The sequence below is a fragment of the Paramacrobiotus metropolitanus genome, unplaced genomic scaffold (assembly GCF_019649055.1).
Source record: "Paramacrobiotus metropolitanus isolate TYO unplaced genomic scaffold, Prichtersi_v1.0 Parri_scaffold0000008, whole genome shotgun sequence".
Taxonomy (NCBI): domain Eukaryota; kingdom Metazoa; phylum Tardigrada; class Eutardigrada; order Parachela; family Macrobiotidae; genus Paramacrobiotus; species Paramacrobiotus metropolitanus.
The window spans coordinates 1,829,569-1,857,464 of record NW_026570228.1 but is presented as its reverse complement, the minus strand read 5'-3'; the positions used below and the strand labels follow the sequence as shown (position 1 = coordinate 1,857,464).

General features: G+C 41.6%; 6 protein-coding genes across 11 annotated transcripts; 4 read left to right on the top strand and 2 right to left on the bottom strand.

Annotated features, from left to right (window-relative positions):
• Positions 1-51: 51 nt before the first annotated feature.
• On the bottom strand, positions 52-4,413 carry LOC129582892 (GTP-binding protein Rhes-like). The gene is made up of 4 exons (XM_055474521.1): positions 3,857-4,413; positions 2,917-3,111; positions 2,239-2,409; positions 52-986 (listed from the first exon to the last, which is right to left on the bottom strand). The coding sequence occupies exons 1-4, from the start codon at positions 3,930-3,932 to the stop codon at positions 295-297; spliced, it is 1,134 nt and encodes a 377-aa protein (XP_055330496.1). The 5' UTR covers positions 3,933-4,413; the 3' UTR covers positions 52-294.
• A 2,411-nt stretch (positions 4,414-6,824) lies between these two features.
• Positions 6,825-10,213, top strand: LOC129582725 (BTB/POZ domain-containing protein 3-like). The gene is made up of 6 exons (XM_055474324.1): positions 6,825-7,259; positions 7,452-7,574; positions 8,121-8,286; positions 8,400-8,578; positions 9,193-9,328; positions 9,403-10,213. Exons 1-6 carry the CDS (start codon positions 7,078-7,080, stop codon positions 9,871-9,873), a joined length of 1,257 nt encoding a protein of 418 aa, XP_055330299.1. The 5' UTR covers positions 6,825-7,077; the 3' UTR covers positions 9,874-10,213.
• A 1,558-nt stretch (positions 10,214-11,771) lies between these two features.
• Positions 11,772-15,320, top strand: LOC129582638 (BTB/POZ domain-containing protein 1-like). The gene is made up of 6 exons (XM_055474198.1): positions 11,772-12,103; positions 12,224-12,345; positions 12,859-13,024; positions 13,155-13,333; positions 14,192-14,327; positions 14,479-15,320. Exons 2-6 carry the CDS (start codon positions 12,287-12,289, stop codon positions 14,962-14,964), a joined length of 1,026 nt encoding a protein of 341 aa, XP_055330173.1. The 5' UTR covers positions 11,772-12,103; positions 12,224-12,286; the 3' UTR covers positions 14,965-15,320.
• LOC129582637 (uncharacterized) lies at positions 15,241-19,024 on the bottom strand. 2 transcript variants are annotated; one of them, XM_055474196.1, is made up of 4 exons: positions 17,965-19,024; positions 17,135-17,440; positions 16,169-16,708; positions 15,246-15,926 (listed from the first exon to the last, which is right to left on the bottom strand). In XM_055474196.1, the coding sequence occupies exons 1-4, from the start codon at positions 18,875-18,877 to the stop codon at positions 15,397-15,399; spliced, it is 2,289 nt and encodes a 762-aa protein (XP_055330171.1). In that variant the 5' UTR covers positions 18,878-19,024; the 3' UTR covers positions 15,246-15,396. The 2 variants fall into 2 exon arrangements, with proteins under 2 accessions (XP_055330172.1, XP_055330171.1); XM_055474197.1 differs by lacking the exon at positions 17,135-17,440 and having other exon boundaries at positions 15,241-15,926.
• A 746-nt stretch (positions 19,025-19,770) lies between these two features.
• LOC129582760 (uncharacterized) lies at positions 19,771-20,855 on the top strand. 2 transcript variants are annotated; one of them, XM_055474369.1, is made up of 2 exons: positions 19,771-20,035; positions 20,435-20,855. In XM_055474369.1, exons 1-2 carry the CDS (start codon positions 19,811-19,813, stop codon positions 20,639-20,641), a joined length of 432 nt encoding a protein of 143 aa, XP_055330344.1. In that variant the 5' UTR covers positions 19,771-19,810; the 3' UTR covers positions 20,642-20,855. The 2 variants fall into 2 exon arrangements, with proteins under 2 accessions (XP_055330344.1, XP_055330343.1); XM_055474368.1 differs by having other exon boundaries at positions 20,408-20,855.
• A 166-nt stretch (positions 20,856-21,021) lies between these two features.
• LOC129582577 (uncharacterized) lies at positions 21,022-26,895 on the top strand. 4 transcript variants are annotated; one of them, XM_055474106.1, is made up of 11 exons: positions 21,022-21,359; positions 21,490-21,526; positions 21,870-21,960; positions 22,040-22,186; positions 22,796-23,108; positions 23,684-23,953; positions 24,364-24,658; positions 24,766-24,857; positions 24,999-25,276; positions 25,578-25,940; positions 26,429-26,895. In XM_055474106.1, exons 4-11 carry the CDS (start codon positions 22,049-22,051, stop codon positions 26,621-26,623), a joined length of 1,944 nt encoding a protein of 647 aa, XP_055330081.1. In that variant the 5' UTR covers positions 21,022-21,359; positions 21,490-21,526; positions 21,870-21,960; positions 22,040-22,048; the 3' UTR covers positions 26,624-26,895. The 4 variants fall into 4 exon arrangements, with proteins under 4 accessions (XP_055330081.1, XP_055330080.1, XP_055330082.1 ...); XM_055474105.1 differs by lacking the exon at positions 21,490-21,526; XM_055474107.1 differs by lacking the exon at positions 21,022-21,359 and having other exon boundaries at positions 21,479-21,578.
• The last annotated feature ends 1,001 nt before the right edge of the window (positions 26,896-27,896 follow it).

Sequence of the window (27,896 nt, the reverse complement as noted above, 5' to 3'; positions counted from 1 at the left end):
ATTCGACAAATAAACGAAACCATTTGTCCAATACCAAGTTATCGACAGCATCAAAATTTATTTACATACATTGTTTCTTCATTAATTACGATTTCCGGTAAATACAGGGATGACTGCGTAGCCTTTTCCGATTACAAAAAGCAAGGTACAGAGCAACAACGAAAGAAGCTATAGAAAATACTGTAAAATGCGATTCGCTCTATCGCATTAACTTCCACATATTAATGTCGTTAATAATGAAATGTTTTACAGTTTCAAGGTGAAACTACGACGGCTATTGCCTTTATACAACGTTCAGCTCCAGCAGCGCTTAAAACACGAGTGCCTCTTTTTCACATCCTCCTGACTATCATCGGGCGAACGCCGGCCCACCCCGGTGGCGGCAGTCCCATTAATCTCCCGCTCCGCATGACTGCGACCGGTACTCTTCCCGGCGGCAGATGCGGCACGGTGCACGACGGAGCGTTTCTTACGATTTTTCACCCGACCGCCCGCTCCGCCGGGCTGCTGGCGTTTTTCGCTGACCATAATCAGATCAGCCTTAATGGACGGACGTCTGACGTTGGTGATGAGGGCGCTGTAGGCGTCGCTCAGCCGGCGACGGAGTGTTATGCCGTGTCGCATGGCTGGATTGTGATTTTTATTATAACTGCCATTTGCGCCGGCATTATAGTCATCCCCCCGTTGCCCGGCGCGTTGCAACGGCAGCCGGGATGCCGCCGACTGGTTGCCGGCTTTGCTCGTATTGTTATCGTTAATTAAAACATTCCCGCCATGTGTCAGGGAGATGCGTCGACCGGCATTAGGAATCATCTCGTCCGGGAAATCCGCCATGACAAACAGGGATTCAAAAAGCTCGGCGATGTTGGTGTTGTCTTTGGCGCTGCATTCGATGAAGGCCACGTTGTCCTTGAAACGGCCCAGCATATGCTCCACTTCCGCCGTACTGACCACACGCGACGCTTCCGCCTTGTCGCTTTTGTTGCCTATATATGTAACACATAAGAAAATGATTATTCTGCATAGCAAACGTGGCAGGAAAAAATTATTATACCAGTACTACGCAACTGAAAAATAGAACTACATATGTATTAAACTACATAACATAATCAATAATGTATTATTACATTTTGATTCTGCACAATATTTCTGCATAATGATAATTATTACTATTGTTTTATCAACATTAGAATAATATTATATTGCCATTAGACGACATCAACTGATCGACAGAATGATACAATGTAAAACAATGTATCATTCACGTCGGTAATAAGTACGTACTGCAACGCCGGTAACTTAAACTGACTTATAGCAAATTCGTTAGCCTGTTTAAAACTGAACAGCACTTGAATTAGCGTTTGAATATTATGCTATTTGCCCAAATGTAAAAAAAAATGTCCAACGGTCTCGTAAACTTACAACATTTGCTTTCATACCTCATCGGTTGGCTTACAGATAAGTACTACATCATTTTAATACTATAAAAGGCGAAAATTTTCTGATGAAAAAGTAAGTAAATATTTTTAGCACTCATGCGTTTTCATCAAAAACATTTTTTCCTTTTTTAGTTTTATAGATTTACAACTGAAATTTGGCATAATGTACACCAAAAGGATGCTGTCTACATTATCACCGAGCAGTTTTATACCAAAATTGCCATTGCTCTACGATGTTGTTAATTTTCCTTCTGATCCGTAGTTAAACTACATGTATTTGCCCTCTACATTAAAATGTGTCACCAAAGGTTAAAATTATATACTGCGATTTGTACTGTAATGAGTGTCAATTTGTATGAAACTGTTATTTATGCGTTACATTCTGAGTGTTCCATTCCGACATAAATAAACAGTGTAACCATAAACCATTAGATGAGTGTGAGGAAAACACTGCTATGGGCATCGTGAAACAAGCGCTTAATTATCTGTAATTCAAGTCTCGATTATTGATTCTTTTATGCGTTGTGAGTCTCATTTACAAAATTGCCGATATGTATGTAGTGGAAACCCATAATTAGACTGCATTATGATAACGTCATGTAATGATTCTTAATCATAGGCATACTAATAAAAAATTTGATCGTTCAGCTGTACACCATTAGCTACTTTGTATAATATATTGCACAATTAGCACGTATTACGTATTCTATAATAAGATACATAAAATCATCGATCGTACCATATTATTATGACGACTTTTATTTATAAACTGCTCTGCCGGCAAATTCCTGCGTTATACCTGCAATAATCATGGGCACCGTGGGAGCATTCTTATTGTGCGAGCGGCCTGATTTGCTCTTGTTTCCGGTGGCGGCCGAGCGTATCGATTCCAGTATTTGCTCCCGAAGGCGTAAGGCCTCTTCGTAAGATTCCCGGGAATCGATACTGTACACCAGGATGAAGGCATCACCTGCACCGTACACACGCATCAGGGAAAATCGCAATTCAATCTACTACTTAATTAAAACTCTGCGTAATCTGATCCCTATTTTTCTTATCCAAAATGTCAACATATTTTTGTTCATTACTCTTACTTATAACTTATAAGTGTAAATTGTATTTCCGACAAATAGGAAAAAATTATACGCTCCAGTAACACTAACTGTTTGTAATAATATAGTCAATTCAAAGCATGTCAAAAGTGTCAAAAGTATTCATGTCAAAAGCGTCTTCTCTTTCTGATAAAAATAATTATTAAGACTTATGTTGCAACATAAGTCTTAATAATTATTTTTATCAGAAAGAGAAGATGCTTTTGACTGGGATGTTAAGAGTTGCATAAGCGCTGTCTTAAGGATATTCAGTTGTATTTACCGATGTTGCACTGCACCGGAAATTAAAAATTGCACACTATATATGGATTTCGGTCAACAAGGCGGATTGCGTATAAATGTTATCAGAAATGCGTCTCCCGTACCAGTTAGAAATGATAAGCGGCGCATGGCCGGAAACGGATGAATGCCTGATGTGTCAACAATGTCCAGCTGATAGACGTCGTTGTGGATTTTGTAGATCTTCCGATGGAAATCTTCTATGGTGGGAATGTAGCATTCGGTGAAGTCATCAGACAGGAATCGCTTAACAATGGCTGTTTTTCCCACACGTCCTGATCCTAAACACAAACACGGACTATTTTTTATTTAAATTAAACAGAAGCAAAAGACACAACGCTAAGTTTGGATAAATAAAATTAAAATACTGTCAAAACATTGCCAAATAACGGGCAATCAAATAATTCACAAGTCCGTTCTACTAATCTTTAACACTGTATACTTGTACAGTCTGTACTGCACTTTTATAAAACGTATTTCGTAGCCTATGAGTGCTGAAACACCGGTATAATGTAGATATTTCGATAAGAAGACTACGTACTAAAATTAATATGGTTTTCAAAAGTTTCACAGAGTAGTAATATTTCCCAGCTTACATTTACGCTTTGTAAAAACAATATACAAAATGAAGCAACGATAATTGTAAGTGTACAGTCTAACACCAAACGTGATGCCACGGTTTTTCTGATTATAAAAAATCTGTAATAAGCAATCCTGCGGTCGTTTTTATAGACAAAACAACGGCTATAGGCAACGTACAGTATTAATCGTAAGTAATTTTATACACGGGCTAGTATTATGTTATTTTTGTACAAGTACCTATTACCAGTCTATGTCATACTACTGAAGACAGCGCACCGTTTTATGTACATGTTGTAGTTAAAATAATTCAATCTGTCAGAGTGGTCAAAATACATCTTTAAAAAACATCATATTAGGCAATTTCTAGAGCAATGAAAGTATTTAATCTAGAGCTATTAACAATGCACGGACAAAAATGGTTTAAATCTAAAAATGAAAACTTACCTAATATTATCAAACGGTAGCAGTTGCCCGCTGGTGGCTGCGTGCACTGCAACTCCGTCAGTAAATCATTCATCATGTAAAAATTCCTATCTACAATTATCAAAGCCAGGAAATATCACCGTGCACATTAAGCGTGCCAATCTGCAACACCATATAAATTCATCGCAGGGCATTAAGGACTGATATTAATGAATGAGGGGGTATAAATTATAGAAAAACCCTAAACGCGGATCACCGGAAGACCGGCATCAGCAAAAACGTGCCGGGATGAAATCAGTCGTGCACCGCCGCCGCGGCCAGCCTCTGTCTAACGTGTCGACAAATTACTCCCTTATAATCCGGCTTTTTCTTCCGGTAGATATAGTGTATGCCTCAATACATTAATCCCCACACGGGAGGGTTTGATTAATATATTACATGACACACATATATAACCAAGACGTTGGAGTATAATACATCAGCGCGGATTAACATGAGCATTGGGATAACAAGTGTTTTATATATACCGCGACACGTCGCTTGTAGAAGAATGATCGTCGCGTATAATAAAATGTGTAGTTGGTGAAATGGAATGCCGCTTGACGTGAATGCCTGACAGGGCTTCCTGGGGCCTATTGCGTGTCAAGGAGAAAAGTCTTCCCTGTGGATAAATGTGGGAGGCCGGCTCTGGCGCGCTCTGCCACTGCTGTGGATGGTCATAACTATTAAAGCGTGCTAAGTAATTTTAATTAACCGTCTTTGCCGGTTTGTGGTTTTTTCTTCTCTTGCCGTCGCTCTCTTGTCAGATTTCTGTATGATGGGCGAGGCTGTACACTGTCAACCAGACCGGCTGAATGAAGCCCACTCAGGGCCACTTCCGGTGAGCGGGGGATATTATCGCCCCTACTGTGCATCCATCCTGCAAACGTCGGTTATAAATGCCGGCCGGCGGCGTTGCTGTACGTATACTGCACAGCCAGCGGGCAGCGGTAATAAGGCTCCATTCACGACGGGGTGGAGGTAATGCGGCGTAAAAACACCGGAGCAGGAAATGCAGGTTCATTAATTTATACTGGTTGCATCAGATCTAGAGTACAAAGCGTATTACGTAGAGCGTGAGTATGATAAAGATTTTAAAATAAGCTTATGCAAAGAATTGTGAAATACATACGCATGTACGTGCTGTATCTGCACGCGTATAAATTAATACAGAGGGTTATTCAGCCAAGTGTGTTCACCTTCGAAAAAAAATTCTTAGAAATGGGCTTTTGGTTGGAGTGTCGCCATAAACATTTTACTAAAACGACAAAATAGTTTGACTGCTTTTTGCACATTTTGGTGAGAATCCAGCATCGAATGCATCTTTTATCGGCTGTTGACCAGAAGACTCCGACTTCAAATCCTTGACCAGTCGAAATTTCGCTTTTATTTGGCTGGTTTCAAAAGGCAAGTTTGTTTCTGTATGTACGGCTTTTACTGGAACTCAAACTTTACTGGAACAATGTGATTCCAGAGCTCTAAAATTTCAGATCTAGAGCGCTAAAGCCTTGTAGAGCGCAAAAAATTTGATTGTACATCGTAACTACGTAAATTACAGTAATACGCGTACTTCTATACATTCCTGCTCATTCTTCTAAGATACTGATGGATCTCGTTGAACATTCTGTATGACAGTATGCGAGCTTGACTGTTCACGACAGGAAATTATCAGCAATGCAATTTTTTTTGCACGTTTCAGCTAAGCTAAAAGGATAAACCTTACATGGATGTTATTTAGATCCACTGTCAAAAGTCATTTGTTTCGTAGCAGCAATTATGGTAGATTTAATTTCCTAATACTGTAGTACTCTGGTGTACTTTCACGAACTTTATACGGTTTGCACTACAGCATTATTTCTGGTCGCCTTATTACTTTGTATTTTAATTATAGCTTCTAAAATCACTTAGCCCAAAAAGGGAAGCGTATATCGCGCATTTATAATTTCAGTATAATTACAAGGTACTTCAAGTTTAATTCGTGCGTAGATATTTTGCTGCACTGCTCGAAGTGTGCAAAAAATCAAAAGTTTCGACAAGCTTAAGCATTTTCGTATACATAGTTCTTTCGTGGTAGGCGAAGTGGCTGCGCCTTTTTTAAAGTAAATTAATTACCTACACTGACTCAACAATAATGCAATATGCGCTTACAAGCGTGCGTATGTTGGATGTTCCATTTTTGCAATAAATTAAAATTCTTACCTGCACAGCACTGAAAATTTTGCAGCTACGGGCGTTCGAATAGAAGTTGCAATACAATCCTTACTGCATATATGCAAAATATGGGCTCTGTCAGTGAATGTGGCAAGCGGTGAGACCTTTACAGTAAAGGTCACATTCTGTATAGGCGCTGCTTTTAAGCCTTTGCCGATCGCACAGTGTTTGTAACTCCGTACCGAAAGTATACATACAGCTGGTTTCATGCATGCCTTGAAAAAATAGCGCTTATTATAATACCAAAACCCAGTAGACAAAATAATTATGGCGATTAGCTGGCCGGTTTTGTTAATGAATGCGTGTAGTTTGTAGCGTATTAACTGACCATCCATCCAAAAACACGAATCCTGCACATTTAATCCACTGAAAAAATCGTTTTCCATTCATTTCCTATGTTATATGTACCGCGTTCATTTGTTTCAACCTCGCAATTGGTACGAAGAGCCACACGTTAATACTAATAGAGCTCTTAAATTATCGATATTATCGAAAATAAGTTTACTGGAGATGTGCATTTTATTATTGCTTGACTTGCGTTAATAATCGGCAATCTGTATTCTGTATTCGTACATAAAGAACTTCTATGGATCTAACCGTTGTATAAAGCTGTGTTCGGAAAATCAGGCCCGAAAACATGGTCTGTGTATATAATACACAGACCATATATATTATATACACAGACCATGCCGAAAAGGACAACTTGCGTCCACCTACCGAGCGCTACGGCGTAACGTCTACGTGAACGCTTGCTCATTTCGCGCTCATTTCGGCCCACGCTTGATTTCGTCATGCTTTTCGGGTTTTTGAGTCTCGCAGTCAGTGTCAGTTACAGAGTACATTCATTACATTCCGTTTCTGACTTGTTCTTTCCGTTTTGCCATATGATTTTGTCTCAGATTTTGTCCGAACCTGCCCTTTATTAAGCTTTCTCAACATATTTACAGTGCTATAAAATCAAACTTAAAGCTGTCGACGAATTAAAACTAGTCATGTCCACCAGTGCAACTTTATCGGAGGCTCCGGCCGGGCGAAACCATGCGACGGCCATGCTAACAGGTCGCAATCGTCTGGCTGGCTTAGTGGAGCAGGCGTTCGCCAGCGGGGACCTCAGTGATGTCCGTTTCACTGTGGGACGTCCGTCTGGCGATGTGCGGGATTTCACCGCGCACAAGTAAGAAAGAATATACTGTATACAACTGTATCTTAAGGCAGGTTCGGACCAAACATGGAACTTTGGTAACCAAACCCAAACATGGAACTTTGGAACCACAACCAAACTTGGAACTTTCGTTTCGTGTCCCAGGCTGCTCATTATCTGCCTTTTGTGCCGTTTGTCAGTTAAACGTTGTTGTTCACTGCGCAGGTTCGTCTTGGGGATTCGCAGCCCGGTGTTCCGCATGATGTTCTACGGCAATGTGCCCGAAAACGGCCAGGACGCCGTAGATATCCCCGATATTCACCCGGATGCCTTTGCCAACATGTTAAGGTAAAAGTGAAACTAATATTACTAAAAAAAGTAATTAGACTGTTAGAGAAAAATATAGGATTATTATCGGATATTCTTATTAAATTTTACGATTCCTTTTTGATGTTAAACATTCTTGATTAGTATGCTGAATTAAATTAGATTCCTAAATCAAATTAATATAAATAGGCCATTTTAAAATCAAATTTTATAAAATCTTATTTTTAGTATTCTTAACAGTTTTAATTGTTTTGGCTTCTCTCTTCCGTGTTCCACTTATGGGTAAAACCACTTTTGCTCGATGTCGTAATTTTTTAAGGAAACCGGTTGTACACGAATAAGCCAAAGCGGCCCTTTGATTTAATTTGGTGTCTGTGAAAAAATAACGTAGCATTGTAACAAACTGCAAAAATTATGTGCACCGCTGTGGGTAGCCACTCATTTTGATTTTGTACCTTACGTTCCGAGCTTGTAGTTCCGTATGCTCGTGATGCGTTTTTTGCTCGCATTGTACTCTTTACTCGTATTTCTCCCCTGCCATGATTCCGTAATTTATTAATGTTCCAGTTTTGTGTACACCGATGGAGTTCCAGTGGATGATCTAAACGCCGGCAACGTTTTCGCCACGATGAGCTGCGCTAACAAGTACGGTTTACCGGAGCTGGTGCAGCTGTGCAGCAATTTCGTCGTCAGCCAATTGACTGCCGATAATTGTCTGGCCACTTTGAAACAGGTAGGGAAAATTATCATCCTATGCATTTAACAAAATTTAAAATTAAATGTATTTATTGAATAAGATTTAAGAACAGCGTACTGAGCGTAGTCATCAGGTCTTCTCTTTAACAGGCTGTGTTCTGGCATGCTGACAACATCGTGGACGAGTGTCTGGCGTTAGTGGATCACCACAGTGTGGCGATGCTGCAGTCCGACCAGTTTGACGGCATCACACAGGAAACACTGCAGCGTATTCTGCAGCGCAAGACACTGTTGGCGGAGGAACACATGATTTACTTGGCTGTTGAACGGTACAAAATTTATAGTATTTGTTGTATTGTTGTCTTCTTATTGTCGTTGTTGAATTTGTTTTACTTGTGAGAGCAACATTGTAAAACGTTGAAGACCTTGTTTGGGAATAAAGGCTGTGACACTTTTCTCGATAACTGTCGCATCTTTTTTGCCCTATTGGAATTAGCGTGCAGGCGCATTTTATTGTTACTATTCGCTTTTGAAAGTTTATTTATTTTTACTTACGTACGTTACGGTTGAAATTTTTTGGGGACTTATACTTTCTATTGTATTTTTTTCCAAACATATTTAACGTACTGAGTAAAAACACGATTTTACTAACAGAGTAAACATCTCTTTAACAGTTGTATCCGGTACTCGGTAGCACAGGTTAATCGATTTCTGCAGCTCGTGCAGATGCATGTAGATACAGCAGAGTTAAAAGATGCCACAGCTATCGAGGAAACACTGTAGAATGTAGGAGACATGGTTACATGATTTACATCCTTTTAAAGGTGTAAACGGTATATTGGATAGTTTGTGTCTATCATCATACGTTAATTTTAACATATACCAATAATATTCCTGATATGCCGAGGCTATCGTGTAAATATCTTGGATGTTGTTGTTTTAGGTGGGCAGCGGCGGCCTGTTCTAGTAACGCCGTGGAGGCTTCAGCGGCCAATCGCCGTCAGATGCTGGGAGACGCATTGTTCCATGTGCGGTTTCCGCTCTTGAATAACACGGAATTAGCAGACGGCCCGGGCAAAGTAAGCTGAATGGCGCTTCTGCTTCTGAACATTGTTTTCTAATTTTATCTGGCTTCTTTGCTGTTGAATCGCAGAGCGGACTGTTGACGGAATCGGAACTGTTGAGTTTGTTCATGTACCAGAATGCCACGGTGAAGCCGACCTTGGCGTTTCCCACCGAGCGCCGCTTAACGAAGGAACAACAGAAAGAACAGAGTCCACAGACATTGTTTCGCACGGGAGAGGAAGTGTTTGTGCAGTCCCTGGGCAAAATGGGACCGTGGTGGCAGCCAGCGCGCGTGATCGCGTGTTATCCCCATCACGTGTTGTTCACTTGGTGCAAAAACGGCGAGAGCGACACCGCAACGGCTGACCAGGTGATTCGTGCCAAAGACTACCTGAAACGCGACCAGACGGTGTACGTGCGCTCGATGCGAGCGTACGCACGGTACGAACATGCCGGCATGGACGGACAGCCCCGGGTCAATGGTGATCGGATCGTTGAACTGGCGGATTTGCTGCTGCGCAAAGAGCATGTCGCGTTGTGGAAGGCGGGCCGGAAATGAGCCACGTTCTTTGTCCGGATCGGACTTTGAACCCATTCGCCTTTTTATGCACGCGAAAATTGTTGTTGTCTTCGCTTTTTAATGCGTGCATGCGAAACTATTGTTATCTTTACTTTTTGATGCACCGCATTGCACCCGACAACTTTTTTCTTCACAGTGTGATTGCTTTCGCAAATTATTCCTGCGCTTTTTGATGTTTACGAAGCTGATACGTTTGTTTTTGTTAACGCTGCTTGATATTTACAAATTTGTACGCTTTTTGATGTTTGCAAAGATGCTGCTTTCACTATTTGATGCGTACGTAAACACTTACTTTGCTTTTTCATGTTTGCGAAGACTGAACCTCACTTATGCTCTTTTGACTTTCAAATCCTGACTACGATGTGAAGCATCGTTACTTGAGATCTTATTCGGAATTCAGTTTTTCATTGCATAGTACGAGTACGAAATTACGAATCCAGTTTGCAGTTACATAGCGAATGGCAGCTGGTGAAGTGACTCGTGTGGCCGGCTTTTAGTAATTTTGTATTTCTGCAGGTTCTGATCGGTTGCCTTGGTAGGATTTCCGGCTGTACCAAACACAGTATTCAATTAGGCATCTGCCTGATCTGGATAGCTCAATAATTCCTTTTTCCGTTCTCCAGCTGGCTAAATTGAACTCTTTTAGTCTCCGATAAAATAACGGGTTTTGCTTATTCATGATCTTAATCACATGACTGCTGTTTCCTGGCGCTCAGTTACTGTAGCCGCTAGATGAAGTGGCTCCACTGTTAGATCCGACCGCTGCCTGCCTCTGGCCGGGCATTGAGCACGAGCCTTCCCCCCACCGAGGGGCGCACACTTTGCTTTTCGATAAACTGTTGGCTGCCCCTGCCAGGGGCACCCCAAAAACCACAACAAACCAGGTTTATAAATTGAAAACTGTCAGTGCTCTGACATTATGCTCTTACAATAATTATTGTACTTTGCTAAAAAATAATAAAACTCAGTAAAACATGTAGAACGTCAGCATCAGAGTCAAAATTGTTTGAAACCAAAAACAATTCTGCACGGAGCAATGTGTGTATATTGGGCTTGCATTTTCCCGTATACCAGACACTGTGGAGCCACTTCATCTAGCGGCTACAGTAATTAACTGCGCTGCAAACTCCTCTGCTTGACCTTTATTCCCGATTTCACGTGCGGCTTCTTCGGTAAACCTCTTCATCAGACGAGGCTTGTTGAAGAACTTATGAGATATGCAATGTGCATGTATCGACAAATTATGCTTTGTTACAGCTTCTTTCGGTTGATATGCAATGAAAATTACGTGATGATTTAGGAGATGAATTAACCAGCCGCTGTCGCCATTTATAATTGGTTTCTGTCGGCTTATTGGGCATGAGTTGGTCAAAGGTTTTCTTCTGCTCTATGCAGATACATTGGTCTGAATTTTTATTTTCACCTGTGGAGCGCGTAACAAAACATTTCACTCGAATCGCTTCACAATACATTCTTGACCTTTACCGAACAAATAAAGAGGAAATTAAAGCGTAAAACTTCAACAACCATGCATATCCAGCAACAACCGCAGTAAAGAGAGCTGAAATCCTTTAACTTATTGATTTAATCAAAAACTTATATTCTCGATTACGCATTGTAAAAATAAAACGTTCTAAGCATACATTTGTAATTACTTCGTTCGTTCTGACTTCTGATACTTCGGACCCAGTATTAGTGAGTATACGCTGCGACTTGCAACTACATACGAGCGCTAATACCAAGCGCTGCAGCGTGACATCTACGTGAACGCGCGTCCATTTCGCGCCCATTTTGGCTAATCGCGCCGCTGTAACGCTCGATTTCATCATGTTTTTCGGTTATCGAGTGTTTCCAGTTTCCACGTCTCTTGCCAGTTCTGCTCTGCCTCGAACTTCTGTTTTATTCTTTCCGTTTTGCAGTTCGAAAGAGCATCTCTCTGTCCGCCTTTGCACAAAATTAATTTGTACTTTCGTGGCATTTCATCATTCTACATTAATTTATCTAACTGTCGACGAAATCCGTCACATAGCCATGTCGCCAAAGTAAGTTCATCGAAGACTGGGCGGAACCATGGGACGGGAGCGCCAACAGGCCGCAATCGGCTTGCTGGTTTACTGGAGCAGGCGTTCGCCAGCGGAGACCTCAGTGATGTGCGGTTTACCGTTGGACGCCAGTCTGGACAACGTGTACGGGACTTCACCGCGCATAAGTAAGATATCGCTGCTCGTACATGTATTTATTTCGGTGCCTCAGCACTGCAGTCAGAGCCGAGGCTGTTCGGCACCGTATTTTCCGTGGACGGTGTTAATAACTGTTAATCGGTGTGCAGGTTCGTCCTGGGAATTCGCAGCCCGGTGTTCCGTACGATGCTTTACGGCGACCAGCCGGAAAAATGTCAAGGTGTCGTCGATATTCCCGATATTCACCCGGACGCCTTTGCCACATGCTCAGGTAGAATAGGATGGTTCCAAGGTTTATTACGCTTATTTACTTAAACAATTCTTACGTTATTTTAGGATAAATTTTTATAATTGAATGTTTTTGATTATTAGTATTTCTTAAAATTAAATTTAGTTAAAATAGTGTCGGTTACTTAGTTAACCGAACCGAATACTTCGATTGATTCAAGAATTAAAATTTGAATTCTTATTTTGAAAACTACGAATGTTACAAGTTACATCCTTGCTCTACTGTTTTCGACTTAATTGGTAAATAGATACAACAAGTTTTTCTCTACGCGGTGGATTTCTCTAGGAAATTAACAGTTCATGAATAAGCTAAAAATAGTCCTTATAGTCAAGTCTGGTATATGTCTGGAGTAGCAGCGTGGCATTTGTAATACACTGCACCGTGGTGGGCGTAAATCCCATATATAGCAGACGATCTGCATTTCTATTACTGTTTTCCAACACGTATTTCCCTACAAATGGGGTGAGCTCCTGTTTAATTATCAAAATGTTGCAGTTTTACGTACACCGGTGGAGTGCCAGCGGGCCAGCTTAACGTCCATAACGCGTTCGCCACGATGAACTGCGCCGGCAAGTACGACTTACCGGAGCTGGTGCAGTTGTGCAGCAGTTTCATCAGCAGCCAGTTGAATGCCGATAACTGTCTGGCCACTTTGAAACAGGCAGGGAAACTAGTTATCATGGAAATTTAACAACAAGAGTTCTTATCTGTTAATTATTAAGATTTAAAAAGAGCGATGGTAAGCACCGTAGTAGCGGAAATGAGTGATCTGGGTTTATCTTTATCTGCAGGCTGTGTTCTGGCATGCTGACAACATCGTGGAGAAATGCCTGACTTTGGTGGATCAGCACGGTATGGTCATTCTGCAGTCGGACCCGTTCAACGACATCACACAGGAAACATTGCAGCGCATTCTGGAGCGCAGTACGCTGTTGGCGGAGGAGCACATGATTTACTTGGCTGTTGAACGGTATAAATTTTCATCTTCGTACACAAATCTTTTACTACTGTAAACACATGCCACATCGATAATCCACGTTTTCAAATTTTCTAAAAGATACGTCATTACAAAATGATGTTGATATATAGGTATTTCTGGTAGTTTATGTAAAGTTTTCAATGTTCCTCCTCACATTGTCAGTTCAGCATACAACGATGCACTTGATAACCAACACTCACCAGTACTATTCAATTTATAAAAACTTTGAAACAGTTGCAAAAACCGGTATTTTCTTCCAGCTCTGTTGCGTTAAAAAGAAGTAAACCGAATCTTTATCAAATCATAATGTACCTCTACAAATCTGAATACAATCGGCGATCCATGTAGTAAAAGTACTGTAATCGATATACGGAAGAACCTCTGTGTGTTGTTTGTGTTCACTGGGTAATTTGCTTGCATGTAAAACAACTGCAAATGTTGTTCAAACATGTAGACTGTAGAGCAAATTAATCGGTGATAACAAACACATAAAACAACTGTAAACTGCTGAAAATATGGTAATTTTAAAGTATCGATAGCTATCGCACCGTTTTTGGCTAATTATGCGTGCCGGCATACAATAGTCGGTGAAATACGAGATTTGGATAATCTGTGCAGGTGCGCGTAGCAGGATAAAATTAAAAAGATGCGACAACTATCGATTAGCCAATACAGTGTGCGAAACATCTACGAACGTGGGAACCCGGTGCTAAATAATTTGTGTCTTTCATCATCCGCTAAGAAATATAGAAGGGTTTGCCACTTTGCCAAAACTTAACATAAAGATTTGCTGATAAGTGTCGACACACTATTGAAATAAATGCCGTTTGCTGTTGTTACTTACGTTAGATGGGCAACGGCGGCCTGCGCTCGTAATGCCGTGGACGCCTCGGCGGCCAATCGCCGTCAGATGCTGGGAGACGCATTGTTCCATGTGCGATTTCCGCTGTTAAGTAACACCAAATTGGCGGACGGTCCGGGCAAGGTAGGCTGATGCCATGTCCCTCTGAATGGCGCGGTTCATTTGAGATCTAAGGTCACGAATGACATTAAGGATTAAGGATGCTCATATATCTCTAAGACTGGATGCATATACTTGCCGTCTACGGTACTATTTTGTGATTGCTGTGCTACAGAGCGGACTGTTGACGGAAGCGGAGCTGCTGAGTTTGTTCATGTTCAAGAATGCCACGGTGAAGCCGGCACTGGCGTTCCCCACCGAGCGCCGTATCACGAGCGAAGAGCAGAAGGAATGGCTAATGTATCACACGGGAGAGGCAGTGTTTGTGCATGCGCCCGGCAAAATGGGACCATGGTGGCAGCCAGCGCGCGTGACCGCGTGCCATCCCCATCATGTGACGTTTACGTGGTGCAAAAATGGCGAGACGGACACCGCCACGGCCGACCAGGTGATTCGTGCGAAGGACTTCTTGCAAGACGGCCCGCTGGTGTATGTGCGCTCATTGAAAGCCTACGCCACGTATGGATATATCGGTAAGGATGGACAGCACCGGGTCAATGGAGATCGGATCGTGGAACTGGCGGATCTGATGCTGCGCAAAGAGCATGTCGCGTTGTGGAAGGCGAACGGCGGACACAGCTTCGGTCTATTGGATATTTGATTCGTCCGCTTTTTGGCGCTTGCAAAAATATTGTTTTCTTCGCTTTTTAATGCGTACAAAAGTGTTATTTTCGTTTTTTATTTCTTACGAAGCTGATGCAAGCCGTGCTTTTTTGTTGATGTTGTTTGTTGCGTACAAAAATGATCCCCAAGCTTTTTGATACATGGGAAAATGTTTTTTTTCTTGCTTTTTCAGGCTTGTGACAATGTTGTTTCTTTACAATTTGTTGAGTACGATGCGCTTTATGGTTCTTGCAAAAATTATAGCTCCGCTTTTTGATGCACGTTGTTGGGTGCTTACGGTGATGATTTGTGCTATTGAAAATGCTTGCAAAAATGCTGCTCTCGGTATTTGATGTTTGGGACGATCTTGCGTCATTAAACTCTATTTTGTTGCAATAATTATACTGAAAAGCAGCTGACGAACAACAAGTTAATGCGTGGCTTTCGTCTTATTTTTCTTGTTCTGATCGGTTGCCTTGTTAGAAGCATTTAAGGCTGCAACAACCGCAGTATTCAGCTCCTCTGCCTGATTTGGATAGCTCAGCAATTCCGCTTTCCGTTCTCCAGCGGCGCTAAACTGAACTCTTGTAGTCTCCGATAAGACACCGGCATTTTGATTAACCATTGCACTCTTTTTCGCCGACTGCTGTTTTCTGATGCTCAACTGCGCTGCAAACTCCTCAGCTTGACCTTTCTTCCCGATTTCACGAGCGGCTTCTTCGGTGAATGTTTCCATTAAAGGAGGCTTAGTGTACGGTATAGGATGTGATTGCAGCGGTAAATTATGCGTCGTTGTGGCGTTTCCAGGCTGACTTGCAATTAGAACTGCGTGATGGTTTAGGAGACGAACCAGTCGCTGTCGCCATTTTGAATCGGTTTCTGCCGGCTTACTGGGCGTCAGCTGGTCTAAAATCTTCTTTTGCTCTATGCGAATACATCGGTCTGAACTTTCATTTTCACCTGCAGAAAGTTTGACGAAATATATTTTACTTGAATCGCTTCACAAGACATTCTTGACCTTTACCGAACAGACATCTAGTTAAAACAAACAAAAACTTGTGTTAACTTGTTAACAAAACGTGTTAACTTATTCAAAACAAAACGCTGTTAACTGCTCGATCGATGATCATTTGGTGTAGAAAAGAAGTAACTCGCTTAATACTCATATGTTACCGGCAACGCAGCGTTAAATCTTCACTTACAAGCAAATATCAATGGATTACTTTCTTGCCACTCCACTTCTTCGAACCAAACAACATACAATCCCGTCAACATGGTGCCAACGATGATCCTTTCCCCGATAATATCCAGTTTTAAAAGCGGATGGGCCACATCCGCAAAGGTCACCATCACCCGCAAAAGTTGACCGGTCACGACTGACCACACCCGAATGCTGTGATCCCGGCAGCCGGTGACAAGGCGCTGGTACAGTGCATTCGATGCGCTAATCTCCACGGGATGCGGCAAAGTATGGCGTGCTGCTGATTGGGATCCGTTAATCTCCCAGATGTACGCCACGTTGTGCACGCATCCTATGCAGAAATATGTGTCGCAGTGCAGATACCGCACCGGACCCGGATGGAGCGAGTGGGCGGTCAGCAGTTTACGAATACAACCGGTTTGGGTATTAACCAGCACGACGGACCCGCTGCCGAGAGATGCGGCAAAAATATCGCTACTGGAGGAAGTGGGGAAGAAAAGGGAGAAGATGGGAGTACTGCAGTGAGACCAGATGTTCCCACCTGCAAACAGGGACATATAAATATTAATTAGTTATAGTAAGTAGTTCACACCAAACAACTCTAAGAAAGGGAGATATCAACATAATAGCTATAAACGCATTTAAACCTTAAATTATGCAATAAATACATAGTGAAAACTTATAAAGGTTGTTGCTTTGTTTTACAAAAATTGCACAGCTTGTCATAATTATTATGTTACTGTATTGTGAGAGCTGCAAGCTATTGTAGGTACTGTACATTGTAGTTGCTGCATATAGTATACAGAGTGCCTAATCCTGTGCAGTATGCTCAGATTGGCAAAAAGATCTTGTGCGAAGCGTTCGTTTTTATTATACGCATAAGTGCAGTTATCAAACACGACGGTCAAAAATGATAAAAGGACATGGTTTCATAAAAAATAAAATATTTTCATTTAAATGGGTGTACCTAATGTGTAAATCCGACTCGGCTCAGTAAATTGGTTTTCGTGTTGGTAAATGTAAATGCTGGCACTACGCGACGATAGTACTAGCTGGTCCTTCGGCGTTGTGTCCAGCAAGTTAATGCCATTTTCTGGGTCCAAAGATATTTGTTTAAGAAAGACAAATTTAGGCAGGGTTTTTTGGTAAATATGGACGCAAAAATGGGACGCTTGAACAAAGATGTACGAGGCGTTCCTGGAAATGGCCATCCTTAAGACAGGAGTGGTTTCCGGTTTCACTGAAATGGCCTCAACAATCTGCTTTGTTGCCACTAAAATTAACCAGCGTATAGCATCAACGGTTTCATGTGGCGCTTGCCACTACTTTATAAATTACGACATTCATTCCACGAGTCTGCATCCTGCCGGTCCAAATTTTCAGATACTACTGACCTTTACGCATGTTGTACAACGTAACAGTACAAAAAATAACAGCAAATGAATTTTATTAAAGGAGCGCGTACACAAACCAGCAAAAGCGTATTGAACTGGCGCCCAAACGGATTCGATCTCCTTTTTGTGGCGCAGTAAAGCAAATTTACGCGATTTTATTTCAATTGAAAAAACCATTAACAATTACATAGTATATCTGTATTTGGTACGCGCGATGATTTAACAGAATCTAGGCTTCTGTTAAGTCTATTTTAAAAATTATTTGTAGTGCATATATACTTGCACTCGAACCTGCTGAAAGCGTTTTCTTGGGTCATAAATAATAAATGTATTTGACCAGACAAAAATAAATAAGTAATTATAAATGTATACAGAACACTTGGTCAGTACTTCTATTTCTCACCATCATAAATGGAGATGTTTCTGTGTATTTTTGAATAAACTCCCCACAGTCCAGAGTTTGGACAAACCGCCGCTATCGGAATACTTCCTTCTGATTTCCACAAGCGAAACTCCTCGAATTTCGAGCAGAAGACATTCCGTTCTTCCAGTGTAACAAACCCCGCTCCTTCCAAATCCAGACAAATGTGACCTTTGTAACTCGGATTGGGATTCCCGAATACGACATCCGGTTTCACCGGTTCCTTCAGCCATGGCGTCGCTACCACTGCCACCGGTGTCTCCGCTTTACTCTTACTGGGAATTGGCGTCTTTCCTTTGGCCGAGATCGCTGGTTTTTCGGGTTCAGGAGGAAGCCGCTCGACGACCGCCGCCTTTAGTTCCTTATAAAACCACAATAATTGGGAATAATCTTGAATAAGCAAGCAACGCATAATAAATAACTGTTGATTTAGAATATCGCACCGTGTAAACCAGTCAACGGTCTGCTCGACAGATGTGATTAAGCGGTGGACATCCGCAAGGGGCGGGGCATCAGTCACCGTGGCTCCTGATTGGCGCAGCGTGCGCTGCTGCAGCTCGCGCGCAATACTGTCGATTCCTGGGGTCATCGTGTCAACATGCAGGCGCAGGAGATCGAGCGTCCACACCGCGGTCTTGATGGGCATGACGTCCACGAAGCACATGAGGATTTCATGCTGCCGTGTACCGCTGATCCGCTGCATACATGCAATGAAGCTGGCAGCATGTTGCTCAAGTTGGCAGTGGTTGCAATTATTGCAGGGAGGGTCGTTGGTACAGCGAATTGTCCCGGGGTTCAGAAGGGATGGGATTCGGGGTTTCTCAAAAAGGTCAAAAAATGGGGGTTCTTTTTCTTCGGCCTGGTATTCGGAGGGAATCGTCACCGTTTCTGGCATGCTACGATCGGATAAATATTAAGGTCACGGCCTTAAGATGTGCTTACATTTCACATGACATGGCACTATTCATGATAAGATAACTTGCAAAAATTCTGTTTCTGTTAGAATAAGTGCACGAAAATCATTTAATCTATGATTCTGTAATAATAATTATTTAATTTTGTAAGTAATAGTACTGAAGCTGATTGTACGTAGTACGTACCATCAAGAACTTACTAGAGGTAGAGACACTATAGTAAGTACTTGGTACCATTCATACAGAAGGTGATGCAGGTGGTGTGACGTGTATGCCTCTGATTAGTACTGTGCTTGAATTACCTCGTATTAAATATTGTGCCAATCGAACACGCGCATGAGTGCATATTAATTTCTGTATTTCTTATTTCAGTTATCTATCATCCTGTTACGTGCAGAACTGGTAAATCTTGAGTTACTAGTACTGCAGAGCATCGGCTACTTAAGCGATCAGGTATCGGTTACATACTTATTCAAATTCCCCGCATGCCGTGATATTATACAAATAACTAAACTAGGGTAGAACTGCTTGAAGACAAATCGTTTTGAATTTGCCTTTAATTTTTCAGCAAAGTAATGACATCATGACACCGCGATATATTCATGCGAATTGATGCTATTTCTATTTTGCCAGCATTTTTGAATTTGTATGCGCGTATACATATGCTGAATATTTATACCGTGATACAGCACTACTAGCGTATAGGTGCCATAAAAACGTGTATTGTATGTACACACTCAGATATGTAAAGCCACGCTAATAATATGTAAAATTAATAGAAGAATGCGCGGTAATAGCACTGCTGTTAAATGCAAAAATTCGTAAATACCCGTCGTGATTACTCGTAATCACCCATAAGTAGTCAGTTTGCAAACTTGTATATTCCCAGATTTACTTATGTTAAAGAGCTTTGAATGGGAGCGTTTTTCAGTTGTTGCCTTGACAGTGGTAGCGTTCCTGACGATAACCTTAGTAAACAGGATAACCAGTTGGTAAATGCGCATAAACTCAAAGCGGAAGACTTGGACAGGATTGGACAAACCACCAAGAAAAAGCCATTCAATTACGCATTAAAACATGCCGCATCCCAACATGGTTATGCACCTTCCGCTCTTTACTCACATTTACTAGATAATCCGGTAAGGAACTTTAAATAAAATCTCAGCAAAATTTTGAATCTAAGCAGAAAGCCCAATTGCAAGGCACTTGATTATTATGCAGTGTTCATTCGTGCACACACTGAAAGTTCGTGACAATGGATGGTATCTATTTATATAGATATATATTGTCAATACACTGAATACAGTATACGTAAATTACCGAAATAATATTATAACGTAGCAAAATTATGACTACGTATCTTAATGTACTGCGAAAACAAATACGCACTACGAATTACCATACATGATATTTTTCTGCAAACTTCCATGGCTAAGTGTAATTTATCGAAAATGGTATGCTGGATAGAACGTAGCATCTTGATATATTCTATATTGTATGCAGAATTTCAGGTTATTCATCATATAATATTTAAAAAGGTTGATCCGGTGGCTGCCAAGTACATGCGTCCCGAGGAGCTGTCCTTCGCCCGACACTGCTACGCACCGGAAATCGTCCGTGGACGCTCATCCGCCGAGCTGGTTAACACGCACGTGGCAAGTATTGGCGGACGGCAGCCGATTCGCACACCTTCTTCCGGTCACGCTATAAACCATCCCTTGCATCGCTGTTACAGCCAAGATTAGCTTTTACATTTGCTTATACGATCGTACTGTACAGGCATGTACAGTACAATACTTCCATCTGCTTTGCAGAATATGTGGCTTGACCTTTTTAACATTTTAATTTTAATGTAAACTGTACTTGTTTATTCTTTCATAGCCTATGTACAATACGTAGGAACTTGACTTATGCAAGAAGGATCTATTGTACACAGCTGACTTGGGAGCAAAAGATATTATATTTCAGGTGCATTTTATACGGTAATATCTGATCTGATATGGTGTTAGGGCAGCATTTCCGGTGCATAAAAAATGCAATGCCTCCTCAATCAAGCTCCTGAATCGTTGCTTAGCTTTTACATTCTTCTCACTTCTCACATAATTAATGCTAAAAACGTTAGTGTTCAGTTTTATCTATTTCAGTTCCGTATTCTCTTTAATTTAGCATGAGTTTCGTTTACAATAATTTACAGTAATTTAGTGGTTTATTATATTAATTATTACAGGAATGGCCCTATTGACTGGTTTTACCGTTGCACGGGCGTGACGATTTCGGCTTCATTAATTTGAAAAATATTTCATTCAAGCTCGGCTATAGCGCGGCTATAGCGGACAATTGGAAACTGTGCATTTCTCATCTGACCTTAAAAATTAGTATTATGCATTGATTGATTATTGTACCTTGTTTTTATACGAGTTACGGTATCAGCTTTGTGTGCTCAATCTTGTTTATGCTTGCAAGGTTTGGCTATTGAGATTAACCAGAATAATAACGATTTACAATAGTACGCGAAATTGTGAAGACATCCATACTAAAAATTAATTAGGATTGACGTTAATCAAAGTTATTCAAATCGTGTTCCCTTGATTAGGTGCTGTCTATTAACTGTTATTAGGCCCGAGTAGTACGTAAGTATACTTACGCCACGCGGTACAACTCGTACAAACTTTTCTCGCTGTGGTAAGTGTAAGAAAGTGACTCATCGATACGGCACCGATCGATCACGGGCCAAAACTTTTTCGCTGTAGCGTAAGTTTTGACGATGGCCGATCAGTCTGGCTAGTTTCCTCCTCATTCCGTTCTGTGCCGTTTCATCGTTTCGAGAACTTTTACGCGTTTTATTTTATCGTTTTACCTGTTGAAACTGGCACGTTCTATTGTGTTTTTAAATTGTTAATTTTATCTGTTCCTTATATTGTTTCCCATCGTTGGGTCGTATTTTTACCCAATTAAAGGCGGATTGATTTTCAGTTCAGTGTGCCTTCATTCCCCTCTCCTGGCAACATCCCTTCCCGTTTGAGTCGATGTGTTTGTCTCGATCCCGTCAGACGTCCATGCGCAGGTGTGGCTGCTTGGTATACTGAAGCGACATGTATCGATGTCTGCGCTGGTAATTGAGGGTCTTACTATTCGGATGACAGGTGAAGAAAATGGCATGTCTAGATTGGGGGGTCACTCATGTGGATAATGGCGGCTATGACGCGTTTGGTCCGGATGTACAGCCCTTCTTCTCCGTACCCAGTCCGCATATGTTTGATTATGCGCCCATTGAATATGGAGAAGCGCAGGTAAAGAATGTGAAAAGTCTTGTATAGTTCTGAAAATTTTGAAGAATGACGGAAAGCAGTGAAAAAATGGTCAAGCACGCTTTCGTTAGGCAGATTTGCACTGTGTACGGTCAGATTGGTTCAAATGGCGGAATTAGCTGTAGCAGAAATTCAGATGACGTAATAAAGTGAGGGCTGTTTGTATTGCCGTAAGAGCTGATTAAAATTACGTACAAATTTGATTAATATTAATTTGGTTGTTGTGTAAGGTCACTAACTAGTCCAAAATTGTAATTGTTATTGTACTGCATAAAATACAGTTTGGTCGAAGCCTGTTTTGTGTTTCCAGGAAATCTTTAAGTGCTCGTTAAAATGCCGTGTTGTGTGTTGTTATCTGATCAAACCTACTTTTTCCCTTTTGTTGTCGTATTAACAAGAAATTTATCCGTTTGAAACTGGTCAGACCAGTGTCGCTTAAAGTGGACACAGCCAGCCGTCATTAAAAAGCTGGCGACACGCAGTCGCTTTCGCTTTTGGTTTCGGCAGAACACAAAGAGTCACCACACCTTTATTACCGTTGTTTTGGTGAAGGGGAAAAAAAGTGTGTTTATCTTCTTTCCGCATTTACAGAGCAGCAGCGGCAGCGATGTGACGCTGAATTGTGTGGACATGGATACGGGTAAACGCCATCTTGGATCGTACATCGAGGGTCAGTGGTCGGGTAACACGGCCCTGGAACGCTTCAGCCACAATCTGCAGATGGTGAGCAGCGATAACGCTGTCAACTACGGCGTGGATGACGCGATGACTGTACCATCGCGTGACCGTTCCCTGAACAATGGCCCCAATGGCAGTGTTTTTGCCCTGCACAACATGTATCCGGGCAAGCTGGATCCGGCCATGGAGATGGAGCGGATGGTGGCGTTGGCGCGACAGTTAAACAGTAAGATTTATCAGCAAAAGTTGACAAAAACCTGCGTAGTAACAGGTAGTTATGTTTTCCGGAAGTAAAATTTCGTACATGTATAATAAGCGAATTTATTATTAGCTGAAATGCAATCCGGTATGAATTACATATTGTAAAATTCCGTATGGTATAATTATGAAATAATCTACAAGATAAATTTTGTACAAGTTTTTGCCCATCTCATTAAAATGAAAAATAGCGTAAAAGACAAAACTCGGTGATGTCATGCAGCTGTCGCCACACAAAGCTGCTGCTGCTACTAAAATTAAATCAGGTTTTTGTTTTTGGCCTCTTTTTCTTGCTTAATATGTACTTTTTAATCCTTCGTATTAGAATTAAAGATGCCGGCGAGTTGTTGTTATTGCTTACTTTTGACTGACTGCCGCTCAACAGTTCGACCTTTTCATTCTCTTCGACAGATTTTCGAAGATATGTTCTGTTGCATTTGGTGTGCGGCTTCTTCAGTTCTTTTGGCCATCAATGCCGGCCAAGCTTGTTGACTTCGTCGCAGTAGTAGCAGTTCATAAGTTGACGTCATTTCTTTGTTGCAGTCAGCGGTGTTTTACGCGAGCGTCCCGACGCTCCTCCTCGACCGGCAGGACAGTCGCCGCGCAAGCCACTGAGCATGCCCCGTTCCAATGCGTCGCCACCGAGCCACCACGGGCATGGTCGTTCCCGCAACTTCTCGCTGCCACTGGATTCATCGGGCAACAGTGGCCATGCACGGAATCCGTGTGCGGCATGGCGCTCCCCGTCGCCGGTTTTCATTAATGGACGTCTGAATCATCGCGATGGGCGCGAGCAGCACCAGCGCAATCCATGTAAGCCAGACGAAATAAACTTTGAACTGAAGTTTAAATTGCGGTTGTGATAAAAGCAGACTCGGCATAAGGCATCGTTGACCAGCTACAGTGTGAATCTCTCAAATTTCCTTATCATACTAATCATCAAAATTTCATCCTGTACGGGTCTGCGAAATTAGCCGGCACTCAATTCAATAGGCAGTAAAAATTCAGAATTATTTTATTTTACTGATGTTCAGTTTGCTGCGCACCTAGATAACAAATTACCGCTGCTAAAACTTTCATGTTTTAATTTACGTGTAATTATCATGTTGAATATTTTCGACTGGCAGTGTCTTATTTTTTCGTGTCAGCAATTTTCCTACTTATTGTAAAGTTCCGTGTAAAATTGAGGTAGTTTTAGTTTTATAAGGCATTGTTATTTATAGATGCGCCTTCCGGTCACGATTACAATGAAGGCGGCAATCGTCAGCCGGTCAACCCGTATGCTGACCACCAGGCCACCGGCGATCACAATCCACGTCATGGCAACCACCACCTGCATTCGCCGCATCGTAATGGCCGCGGACGGATGCGCGGCGGCCAGATGAACAACATGCACCATCTGCGCCACAATGGACCACTGTCCAAACCGTCGCCCAGTGTGGACTTTTTTGAAACTCTGAATGCGCAGGACGCGCAGGCAGCCACCGTGCCACACCGTCAGCAGGATTTGGCTGTTGTGTAAGAATTCCATCGAGTTTGCTTGCTTCATTTTCGTTTGACTTGTGGTCCAATTTGTCTGAATTTGATGTCTGACTTTGATAAAAACTACAGTAATGTGTTGACAGGAGCACATTTGGCGAAGCGGGGCAATCGGCTGGACAATTCAATATGCCGCAGGGCTTGTGTCTTGGATTGAATGACGAAATTATTGTAGCAGGTAATCTCATTAATTCGTTCTTTAAAGTTAGCTATCGTACGACATATGTAGACACGGATAGAATAGATTTTGATTTATACATCTGCGTTTTTCGTTGACGTAAATCGGTGAACACTTAACTTCTTTATGTGACAATTATAGATACACTGAGCCACCGCATCCAGATCTTCGACAAGAAGGGGAATTTCAAATTTTTATGGGGTATTTCCGGTGTCAAGAAGGGACAATTGTGGCATCCGCGCAAGGTGGCTTTCATCCCCAAGACGGAGCACATCGTGGTGAGTGACCGGGTCAATGGCTGCTCGCGCATTCAGATCTTTGAACGGACTGGTGCATACATCAACACGCTGGGCAATCTGCACAGTCTGCGAATGGCTTTGAACACAACGACGGCTGGTTTGACCGTCTTCAATGATCAGGTGCGGAAACGATATAATTAATATTTCTATTTTGAGTTAATGAGTACGCACGTGCCTTACATGATTCCTATGCAGTTAAGTTAAGAAAAAAGTCAAGAAAATTATTGGAAAGCATTCGTCTTTCGCAGCAGAAAATGGTGCAAATGTTATACCTAGAAAATAAATGCAAACTTTGGTAAATTTCGTCTGAAATTACGCCCTTTCCGACATTTTAAGATTACTTGTCGGTTTATGAAATTTCGCTGTATATCGTTGGTTACATAAAACAGTTTGCAAACTTTGTTAATATCTGTTTTTGCAGATTGTCGTCGTGGAAGTGCAACCACCGGCGTGTGTCATTCTGAAAGAAGACGGCCATGTTCACCACTGGTTCTCGCTGGAGAGCGTCATGGTGGAGCCGTCGGATGTCGTGGTCATTGATCACAAGTTTTACATCAGTGACTTCCGGGGACATTATGTCTGTGTGTTCAACACCTGGGGCAATCTGCTGCAGCGCCTGGGCGCTTCCAATCAGGAGGGCATTGTCCGCTTTCCGCGCGGATTGGGTCTGACGCCCAATGGAAATCTGCTGGTGGCCGATACGGATCTCAATCGCTTTCATGTGTCGGTGTGGAGCGCCGATACCGGCGATTTGATTGGCTACCATGCGTTATTGGATATGAAGGTACGCGAGTTAACACCGTTCTTTGTTTGTCAGCAATGTTTACCTTTTTTGTCAGCAAATTTTGTACTCGTAATATTTAGAGATAATTTTTTCCAACATTTTGCCGCAGCTGAGAAGGATTTCTTTTACATGCTTACTTGTAGTTAATGACAGAAATAATATTTATGCTACGACTTCGTCAGTACCTTCAAGGCTTCAAATAGTGATGAAATTAAGACTCACAATGAACACTGAAATTACTAAGCAGATGTAAAAGACAACTGTCGCAATAAGATATTGTTTAAAGAAGCGAAGGTAACCTTTGAATTAAGTAGTTTAAATTTTTTTGTATCGTCTGTATTTTGACCAAATCAGTTAATTTGCGTCTTATGATTGTTTTCTTTATTTTATGGAACACTGTTAATGGTCTGCGATTTCTGTATAGTTCGAGCTAGGATTTGAATTTAACTGTCACTCTGTTAGTATAATTCTGCTGATTTATCGAATAGGTGAGCCACAGTTGTGGCATTGTGATGAATCAGGATGGGGAGCTGATCACGGCGGTAAAGAAGGATCACATGGTGCTGGTGATGCGTATCCAGGAGGGCAGTAGCGGATACGTGCGTAATGTGCATGCCGGTTTGAATGTGGACGCACCGGACTTTCAGTATCAGATTGCCGACAAGGACGCCACCGTTCCGTGAAGGTCGACGTGTGTGCGCATGGGGGACGTGATGGCGCGCGCTGTGTTACTGTGTGAGGATGTTTTGTTCTTTCTACGACCAAAGTGTTTTCATACCTTTATAGTTTTGCAATTTTTTAATCAAATGGTTTAGCCTTTTCTTTTTTGCCCCCCTCCCTCAGAATTTAATTCGGCGATTGTTTTTCGTGTGCTCAGTGAATTTGTGTAGTGTGTCGGCGTTTATCGTTTAGATCTTGTGTTTAATTGGGTTTATTATTTTTTTGTCAACTTTGGTTTGGGTTGGATTGTCCATGTGTGTCGGTATTAATGCGAGTGGCCGCTGGCGAGTGGCCGCTGCGAGTGGCCATCTTCCATACCATCCCTTGTGTATATTGTCGGTGAAGAATGTGTGTTAACGAATTTCGCGGTCAAATCTGTTGTTTTTTTCTTCGGATCTTTAGGCATGGTGAATGGTTTTTGTTTGTTATTTTTCTTGTTTTGGCGAATGTGCATACGTGTATGTTTTTTGTATCTTTATGGGTTTTACTAGAAATAAAATTTTGTCAAACACGTTTGGGTTCTCTTGGCCCGGCGTTCAGTGGTGCGATGCTAGGGTCTACGCCGTCACTCTACGGCCCTAAAAGTTGAGTACAGTACTCATTCATTTTAAGTCAACAAGCACATATGGATGGCTTCGTTACTACTCCTACTTTGTGCTTGTCCACTTAGCAAAAAAAACAAAATTTGTCAGTCAAGAAAACTTAGTACTAAATTTCGAAATTTTTTCTTTAGATATGTGATATTGTCGAATGTTTGAAAGTTATGGAAGGTCAACAATAGCAGAAAATTTTTATTTTTTAAATTAAGCGTCGTGAATTCAGAGTACTTAGCAACACGAAGATTATAATAACCGATGATAATAATTATTATTCACCGTATTAATGATGTCTATAAGTACCGGACTTCATTAACCGTGAAGGAATCACACCCATATACAGGATCTTCAAATATTTCTTAACATTTCGGAATATTATATTTGCGAAGCGCTGTTTGAAAATATTTATTGAAATACCTTAAAAATTTGGAATTCCATATTTAAAAATTTCTAAAAATTTTAAAATGTTTCCAGAGCTCGCCCCGCTGCGCGGGGCCAATACCTCCATATTTCAGCATTTCTACGTGTGGAAAAAGTTTCAAATAAAAATTGACAAAGAACTTTAATTACAGTAATTACAACAGTCAAATAGTATTATACGAAATAATTCAATAAAATAAGCAACATATTGCAACATTCC

What these genes read in the sequence shown, in the direction of transcription:
- LOC129582892 (XM_055474521.1), bottom strand. Translation starts at nt 3,932, where the DNA reads ATGATGAATGATTTACTGACGGAGTTGCAGTGCACGCAGCCACCAGCG. An exon ending in CTACCGTTTGATAATATTAG is followed by an intron (nt 3,112 to 3,856) that starts GTAAGTTTTCAT and finishes GTTTGTGTTTAG; the next exon opens with GATCAGGACGTGTGGGAAAA. An exon ending in CCGCTTATCATTTCTAACTG is followed by an intron (nt 2,410 to 2,916) that starts GTACGGGAGACG and finishes TGTACGGTGCAG; the next exon opens with GTGATGCCTTCATCCTGGTG.
- LOC129582577 (XM_055474105.1), top strand. Translation starts at nt 22,049, where the DNA reads ATGGCATGTCTAGATTGGGGGGTCACTCATGTGGATAATGGCGGCTAT. An exon ending in TTGAATATGGAGAAGCGCAG is followed by an intron (nt 22,187 to 22,795) that starts GTAAAGAATGTG and finishes CCGCATTTACAG; the next exon opens with AGCAGCAGCGGCAGCGATGT. An exon ending in GTTGGCGCGACAGTTAAACA is followed by an intron (nt 23,109 to 23,683) that starts GTAAGATTTATC and finishes TCTTTGTTGCAG; the next exon opens with TCAGCGGTGTTTTACGCGAG.
- LOC129582637 (XM_055474196.1), bottom strand. Translation starts at nt 18,877, where the DNA reads ATGCCAGAAACGGTGACGATTCCCTCCGAATACCAGGCCGAAGAAAAA. An exon ending in GAGTCGGATTTACACATTAG is followed by an intron (nt 16,709 to 17,134) that starts GTACACCCATTT and finishes CCCTGTTTGCAG; the next exon opens with GTGGGAACATCTGGTCTCAC. An exon ending in TAATCCATTGATATTTGCTT is followed by an intron (nt 15,927 to 16,168) that starts GTAAGTGAAGAT and finishes AACTTTCTGCAG; the next exon opens with GTGAAAATGAAAGTTCAGAC.
- LOC129582760 (XM_055474368.1), top strand. Translation starts at nt 19,811, where the DNA reads ATGGGAGCGTTTTTCAGTTGTTGCCTTGACAGTGGTAGCGTTCCTGAC. An exon ending in CACATTTACTAGATAATCCG is followed by an intron (nt 20,036 to 20,407) that starts GTAAGGAACTTT and finishes GCAGAATTTCAG; the next exon opens with GTTATTCATCATATAATATT.
- LOC129582725 (XM_055474324.1), top strand. Translation starts at nt 7,078, where the DNA reads ATGTCCACCAGTGCAACTTTATCGGAGGCTCCGGCCGGGCGAAACCAT. An exon ending in GCCTTTGCCAACATGTTAAG is followed by an intron (nt 7,575 to 8,120) that starts GTAAAAGTGAAA and finishes TTAATGTTCCAG; the next exon opens with TTTTGTGTACACCGATGGAG. An exon ending in GTCTGGCCACTTTGAAACAG is followed by an intron (nt 8,287 to 8,399) that starts GTAGGGAAAATT and finishes TCTCTTTAACAG; the next exon opens with GCTGTGTTCTGGCATGCTGA.
- LOC129582638 (XM_055474198.1), top strand. Translation starts at nt 12,287, where the DNA reads ATGTCAAGGTGTCGTCGATATTCCCGATATTCACCCGGACGCCTTTGC. An exon ending in CGCCTTTGCCACATGCTCAG is followed by an intron (nt 12,346 to 12,858) that starts GTAGAATAGGAT and finishes AAAATGTTGCAG; the next exon opens with TTTTACGTACACCGGTGGAG. An exon ending in ATTTACTTGGCTGTTGAACG is followed by an intron (nt 13,334 to 14,191) that starts GTATAAATTTTC and finishes TACTTACGTTAG; the next exon opens with ATGGGCAACGGCGGCCTGCG.